This window comes from Tetrao urogallus (assembly GCF_951394365.1).
Source record: "Tetrao urogallus genome assembly, chromosome: 14".
NCBI classification, from domain to species: Eukaryota; Metazoa; Chordata; class Aves; order Galliformes; family Phasianidae; genus Tetrao; species Tetrao urogallus.
The window spans coordinates 8,550,406-8,558,338 of NC_136827.1; the positions used below are offsets into that span (position 1 = coordinate 8,550,406).

General features: G+C 54.4%; 1 protein-coding gene across 1 annotated transcript; it reads right to left on the reverse strand.

The window, feature by feature from the left end:
- Positions 1 to 4,561: 4,561 nt before the first annotated feature.
- On the reverse strand, positions 4,562 to 6,408 carry DUSP1 (dual specificity phosphatase 1; the record flags this gene model as incomplete). Its single annotated transcript, XM_079542157.1, has 4 exons — positions 4,562 to 4,932; positions 5,452 to 5,671; positions 5,775 to 5,923; positions 6,039 to 6,408. 4 exons carry the CDS (start codon positions 6,406 to 6,408, stop codon positions 4,562 to 4,564), a joined length of 1,110 nt encoding a protein of 369 aa, XP_079398283.1.
- Positions 6,409 to 7,933: the final 1,525 nt, after the last annotated feature.

The window sequence follows — 7,933 nt, forward strand, 5'->3', positions numbered from 1 at the left end:
AGAGGGCAGAGCCGCCCCTCAGCAGGCCGACAGCGGTGGAAGGGGAGCTGGAAGTCACCTGCGGGCTGTGCCGGGTGTCTCATCGCACCCACTCATCTGCCTCCCAGCAGCACCAGGGAGGGGAAGCCCAGAGCGACTCATTTCTGCCTCTCACAGGAAACACGCAAACGCGGGACCTTGAGCGTGCCGTGCAGGAAACCCCCGGCCCGGCAGCATCCTGGGCTTGGCCTCATCCCATGGGCTGAGCTGTGTCCCAGCTGCGCTGTGGGTGCCCACGGAGCCGGAGGCACACAAAGCCCCGCAGGTGGGATGCTCAGCCCCGTGGTAGCTGGAAACCCTGGGAACCACAATCCCACCATGGGGAATAGCTCCCAGAAGTGGAATTCTTCACCCAGCCCAGTGGCAGAGTAACTGTACCCCTCCTCCTGGGTGCTAGAGCTGTGCCACGGGTGTTGCCCCCAGCGTTGTATGGCCTCAGCCTGAGCAAAAGCAGGACAGGGAACTGTCCTGGCGCTCCCCGGCCAGGCCGACAGCCTTACAGCAATGCCACATAACTCAGCAGAGCAATAGACCCAACCTCTCTCCCTCCACGTGGGTTTTCCCTCCTTTAACACCTTGGTCCCACTTACTCCTGATGGGTGCTAACCGTGCCCACCTGTCCTTGGCTGTGCTCTGCACGTAGCAAAGAGCACGTAGAGGGGAGGTCACACGTGTCTGCATGCAGCAAAGAGCTCAGGTCATTTGTTCTTTCAGCATGAGTGAGTTTGAGCCCAGGCTTTAACTGTTTCCCTGACTTGTCTCCAGCCTTGGATTGGAGTGGATTTGGGGAAGCCGGGACTGCACTGAGATGCAATTTCCAAATGACTTGCAGCATCCTTTCTGCTGCCCTGGAGCCAGACAGTGAAAAAAAACAGGTGCTAAGCGGGCAAACTAGATTTGCCCATGGAGATCAGGATGTAATGTTCTTTTTCAACCTAAATGCATAACATAGCCTTGTGGCCCTGCTGCTCAGATACCAGGGTGACTAATGCAGGATAGTCCCTAAGCTTCAGCACACCCAGCACCTTTCACAGTGCTGATTACAATAGAAAGGCAAAAGCCCTGAGACAAGGGGATTACCCCAGCGCTCTAATCTGGAGCTCTGTCTGTTTGTCATGAGATAACCGTGCACTCCGCATCCCCTATTACTGCCTTTTACTGGGGCTATTACGTGCTGTGTCCCCATGGAGGTCCTGTTTTACCTCTGGGTCACTGGGATCATTTGGGGGTCTGTGCTGATGGGAGATGGTGTGTGGGACAGCTGTGTGGGGCTGTCCTTGCTGCTCTGTGTGCTGCACTGACACGGATGCTCTGTCTGTGCCTGCTGGCTGCTGCTGGCCCTCAGCGACAGCCAGCAGCTCTGGCCTGGGAGGAACAAAGCCCAGAGCCAGTTCCTGCAACTACGGAGCGTGCCTTTCTATCACTTTGTGACAAATTGGTTTGTCAGCAGCAGGAAGTGATGTTAGTGCCGTCCTCAGTGAAGGGAAACTCCTCGTGGTTTCCATGGGGACATTAGCAACTGTACAATGACAGGTTTACATAAGCTGAAACTCTACAGACTCTTGCTGAGTGCTCAGTTTTTGGGGGTCCCGGGCTGGAGAGGGCAGGAGCTCAGCTGAGTACTACTGGCATGCAGAGAGCCAGGGAAATGGGAGTTCCAAGCTGTAAAAGCCACACAGGGTGAATAAAAGAGGGAAAGAAGAGGGAAAAGATCCCTCCAGCACATTCACAGGGAGCTCAGCTCAGCCGTATCCATCCATCCATCCATCTATCCATCTCCCCCAGCGCTGTGGTACCAGTGCAGAGCTCAGTGCTCCGCTGCCACCCTCCTGCTGAACAGCCTGCTGTTCCCCCTTATCCTTCATCTGTCCAAACTGGGAGCAGCTTGGGCTCCAACCATGGTCCCATCCGCAAACAGCCTGCAGGAATCGGGGGCACCTCAGTGCTGGGGGGGCAGCAGGAGGTCACTGCACAGGTAAGGAATGTTGCACCTTGCTGGGGGGCTGTGCCTCCGGCTGGTACAGGGCTGTGCTTTGTGCTGCCACAGCTCTGCCCCATCAGGTGCCTGCTTAAGTTATAAAAGCTGATCGGCTGCCAGGTAATGAGTTTTATTGTTCCAAGAAACACATAAACAAGCTCCCCCAGCTGACAGGGAGCGGATTTCTGTTTGAACTGTGATTAGCAGGCAGGACTTTTTATCAGTTGTGTGGCCAGGGCTGCCAAGGTTGTATTTTTCCACTGAACAAGCCCTGCTTTGCTTTGAAGGTGAAAGCTTGTTCCACAGGTGCAGGAAAGCTCACATTTTCAGAAACAGCCTTGTGCATCTTACTGGGATTGCAGTCCCATGGAGCAGCTCAACCTGGTAGGGGACCTCTGCAGGAGGAGGAAAGGGCTTTGCAGGGTCGAGAGACCTGGGAAGACAATGCACTTTGAGGTTCTTCACACTGCAGAAAGGTGCCTTTCTTATCTCCAGCTCCAGGTGCCTGGGGAGCATTCCTTGCTCCCCTCTGGCTGCTCCATGTGCTCCATCCTCAGCGTCAGGCTGGAGCTTGCCAGCTGCCAGCGGCTGCTGACGACAGAGCTGCGTATGTGGCTGCGCTTCCAACACAGCAGTGCCTCGCAGCAGCCCGGCCTTCAAGGGCACCTTCTCCTGCAAGAAGGTTGGTAGATTTAGCACTGTCAGTGCTCCAGGTAACGTGCAGGGTCTCAGCAGGAGTTGCGCTCAGGGTGTCCGCAGTTATAAATGAGACCGCAGCTGTCTCCTGCTTAGCAACCCCCACCTATAAGCTTGGACTTCGGATTGTAAATAATGAGCTGCCTTGATTTTACACAAAGAATTGTAAGCCTCTGTTGTTTACCTCAGCAAATCCATTTTTGATGGGGCAAGTGTAGCACCAGCTCCTTGAATTTCAGAGATGTTGGGACTGGTGCTCCCTGGGCAGAGACAGACCACCCAGCATCCCAGAGCTCTCCTACATGCAAGCAGCCGGCACTGCCGTCACCACATGCTAAGGAAGCAAGCCTCCAGCTGTCCAGCTCTCCCTGCTAAGACATGTCACAGCAGCACTGCTCTCCCTCTCACAGCAGTGTCACACCCTACCCTGCACCACTGGCTGTCACCCCATAGCTGCTGCCAGCAGCGCTCACCTGGCTTTGGTTATTCTGGATACAACTCCTCACATTGCCTTAACTTAAGCACTGGGTCAAAGTCAGCCCAGTGGGAAGCTGCAGTGAGAGAGTTTATTACAGTCTGGGTACGAAATTAGGTGACTGTGAGTTACCTGATCTGTTGTTATGCCCTGGTTTATTTACAGACATAGTACAGTAAGCCAAATATCTCACTGTAGGGATCAGAGGGAGTTTGGGTTGCAAAAAGGAATTAAGAGACAAGACAGAAAAAGAAAACATGCTGGCAGAACCTCATGCATGCTGGAGATCAGTTAGCAACAGGTTAATTTTTAGACTTAACCTTCAAAGCATTCAAAGCAAACAAGCAATAAGGAAGCTTCTTCCTTCCTGGGACAGGACTCTTTTAAATCCCCTGTAGTCCATGCTCAGCTGATTCCAACTCTTGCAGCTCTGCAGCCACCACCACAGCCAAAGCCACCCTACAGCTGAGATCTGACCCTGGCTGTCTGCCACGGCATGCAATTATTGGGGGACAAAGGGCTCAGGTTAGGGAGCAGCAGAACTTTCTAGTCAAGCGTGAGGATTTCAAAACTCACTTTCCTATCTATTTAAGACCCCACTTAATCACACTGCCTGAGGTCAAACTCCATCAGAAATTCAGACTTCTTTCCTCTGGAAGCTTCTAAAGTTAAGCTCAGGGACAGTAAAACACACCAAGATTCTAAAGTATATCCAGCTTTCACTAGAAATATCATAATTTATTCTGTTTGTATAAAAAGTTATAATCATGTAACAAAACTATGTCTTCCTAAGAAGAAATATATTATTTCACATCATAAATAAATCAAACATACAACCCTTGGCAACTCAAGAAGCACTCGCCTGGTGCTTTCATGTCAGTGCTTGGAAACAAGAAGAGCTGACAGATATATACACATAGGATTACAGTACCAAAAAAAAAAAAAAAAAAAAATACTGAGGTATTTGGTTTCTCTAGAAATGCAACTTCAGGTTCATGAAGGCAAAACAATGCACTAACAAAAAATAAATAAATAGGACTGTCATGAAAGGGGACAACATCAGTGTTGCTGAAAGTGTCCAGGAATGGGAATACTGGTGAGCACACTACTGGACATGCAGCAGGCTTAGGACAAACAGAAGACAAGGGGAAGAGCTCAGGAAAACGCAGCATCCTCTGCTCTCTCTGTAGGCATCCCCAATACTGGCTTCAGGAGTCAGCAACAAGCAGAATATTGGTGAGCTCCTCTGTACAACAGCATTCTAGGACACGTGGATGGTTCCCCACAGGACAAGTGGCTGATGATACTGTCCCCATAGTTATTGCACTTCTGAGACAAGAATTCTGAGTTCTAGCCGTGCTTCTGCCTGCCTTTCAGCAGCTCGGGGAGGTGGTGATGGGGCTCTGAAGGTAGCTTAAAGCACTGGATGAGGTGTGAACAGGGATGGAGACTGGGAAGTTAAAGACTGTGGTGGTTGATGCTCCTCTGTCCAATACTGACATAGCAGGGCTCCCAGCTTCTGCTGAGCAGTTGGGGGCAAGGACCTGCGACTCAAACTGCAGCAGCTGCCCCATGAAACTGAAGTTTGGGGAGATGATGCTCCTTCTCTGCTTCACAAACTCAAAGGCTTCATCCAGCTTGACTCTGTTGGTCCTCATGAGATAAGCGAGGCAGATGGTCGCCGACCGGGAAATGCCAGCCTGGCAGTGCACAAATACCCTTCCTCCATCATTTTTAACAGAATCTGAAAGAATTAAAGTGCCCTGTTAACAAACACGTCCCACTGCCCCCGGAGGTGGGAAAGCAAAGGCTGCTGCTTTTCATCTCTTTGTTTCATCCCCTCCTTAGGAGCCCAATAGGTGAGTCCTGTGCTTAGGAGACAAAGAGCCTTTGTCCTGAGGGAAGCTGCAGTCTAGCTATTCTCATTCTGGGCTCCAATTCCAATTACACTAATAGCTCCTCCGGGTCACTTTAGCAGTCTTGCAAGATTACTTTAATACTGATCCGCTTAAATTCACTAGCAATTTTCTAGAGAACCCATTCCTCTTGATTCAGTATTTCTAACGGTTTGGTAAAGCCAAGATTAGCCCTCTCTCAGCCCAGAGAAAGTGATGGGTGCATCCCCTGAGAACATCTAAACGAGCAACAAAGGTTCCCCGATCCCAAATGCAGGCTGCACTGGAGAGAACAATGCCCTAAAAAAAAAATCACTCCCGAGGGGACGTCATCCGAGACAAAAGGATTGCAGGGAGAGCTCATTTACCTATGAAATCAATCGCCTCGTTAAACCAGGAACTGATATCCGCTTTGTGGTTGTCCTCCACCGGGATGCTTTTGTACTGGTAGTGCCCCTCGAAGTGGTTGGGGCAGTTGGCCGACACGTTGATCAGCGCCGTGATGCCCAGCGCGTCCAGCATGTCCTTGCGGGAGGCGTGGTACGCGCTGCCCAGGTACAGGAACGGCAGGATCTCCACCGGCCCGCCCTGAAACAAGAGGGGCAGACGTTAACATCGCTCGGCGGATTTACGACTCCCGTCCTTTCGCCCGCGAGCGGCGGGGCAGCGCCGGCCCGGAGCCCGCACTCACCTGGTCGTACAGGGGGGTACCGCAGGAGCTGCACCCCGAGTCGGCGCTGCCGGGCGCGCTGCTGGCGCTCAGGGGCAGGCTGAGACCGGTAGGGGCGGCGGGTTTGGTGCACATCTCGGAGCAGGCGGCCGAGAACGCTTCGTAACCTCCTGCGGGGCAGAGGGGAGAGAGGCGCGGGGTGAGCGCGGCGCGGGGCGGGCAGAGCCCTCGGCCGGCGGCGGGGTCGGCTCCGTCCCGCGGCGGCTCCCGGGGCCGCGCACTCACCCTTGAGGAAGCAGATGCGGGCTCCGCGGGCCTCTCTGCACAGCGTGCCGAGGGCCAGCAGCAGCGTGCTGTCGCGCTTGGGCAGCTCCAGGTCGGCGCTGCGCTCGTCCAGCAGCACCACGGTGTGGACCTGCCCCTGGCGCAGCCGGGTGCGGAGCTCCTCGTTGGGGACGACGTGCTCCAGGGCCAGCACGCCCTTAGCGCGGCGACGGACGATGGTGCTGAGGCGCACGTTGCAGGAGCCGCGGATGTGCGCGGCGTTGAAGGAGAAGAAGGAGCGGCAGTCGAGGACGAGGCACTGCGCGGCGCGCTCCTGCAGCAGCCCCCGCAGCGCCTCGCACTCCAGCGCGCACACCCGCAGGTTCACCATGGCCCCTCCGCTCGGCTCCGTTCTACCCGGATCGCAGGGAAGCAACGCGCTGCGGCTCACAGAACAACGAGGCTCAAAAGCGACTCGGCGCGGCTCCGTGCGCCCGAACCCGCCTTATATAGTGGCGCGCCGCGCGGCCGCCGTTTTCTCAATGGGGCCGGGTCACGTGATCCTCGGAGCAGACGTCACCTTGGCGGCGCGCCAAACAGGGCGCGCCCAGCCCGGCCGCATGACGTCATCTGCCGCCGGGACACCGGAGCGCGCCGGCGCGCGCGGAGAGGCGCGGGTGCGCGGTGCTGTGTGTGAGCGCGCACAGGGGCCGCGTTGCGTGTTACACGCGCACACGCTCACTCGTGCCTGAACGTACACAAGTTAATGCGCATAGCTAACATCTTGTCTCCGGGCATGCATGCATGCACACGCCGTGGATGTATGCATACACGGGTACATAAACGCGCACACGCGTGCGTTCAGATGTATGTGTGCAAGCAGAGGCACCGTGAGTGGATGCGGGCGTGGGAGCGGTCGTGCTGGTTTTCCTGCAGCACATACATAAAGATAAGCATACAGGGGTTGGTGGTTGTGCATACACGCATACACATGTACAGACGCATCTACACATCGACATATGCACATGTATGCGTATATTTGCATATAGATGCTTAATGTATACATATTTGAGAGCTGTTCTCATGTTTCATATGTAAGGAAAATCTTGCAGTAGATCTGTGGAGGTTCATTTTCCGCACAGCAAGTTCCCCAGAAGTCAGGGCAGCCCAGTAACCGGCAGTGAAGCAGTTGGAGCTCTGTTTTTCCCCCTTGGTAGTGTTTCTGCACTTCCCAAAAGTTTGCTTTTCTCCGTGGGCGCCCAGCTTCCACCAAAGCGCTCAGCTGTTTCTTGCTTACAGCTTCCCGTCAGCTCTGTGCTCACTTCCCCTGCCTCCCCAGCACTTCTCCCCCACCCCGCACGCCTGCCCCAGCACCATCCCTGCTTTCAGTCCTTCTCCCCCAGTCCCTTCTCAGCAATTCCTCTTCCCCTGCACCACCTGCCTTGCTACTTCCTCACACCGTTCAGCATCTCCCCGCTCAACAGCTTTCTCTGGTCGCTTCCTTTCAGAAGGCTTCTTTTCTTCACCCTGGGTGAAGCCATCCTCTCCCACCACTTCAGTGCTTCCCCAGCGCCCAGACCAGCAGCCTGCCGGTTCTCAGCCTTCTCAAATTTTCCAGTTGCTTTTCCACCGTTTTCCACCAATCTTCAGCCGTCCCAACCTAAAACCAGCCCGGCTCTTGATCAGGTCGAGTGTTGCAGGGCTTTCCACGCTCCCCATGGGTGTCAGAAGGAGGGGACACAGGGAAGAATGTGGGTGAGTGGGCACCAGACCCGGGCACCCGCTTACCGAAGAGATGTCTCTACTCTGCTGAGCAACGTCGGGGTGTTATTTGCCAGAACAGCAGTCTCAAAGCAAATCTGTTTTTTCAACACATTCTTTAAAAATAAACACTGGATTGTGCTTTTCGTTCTATT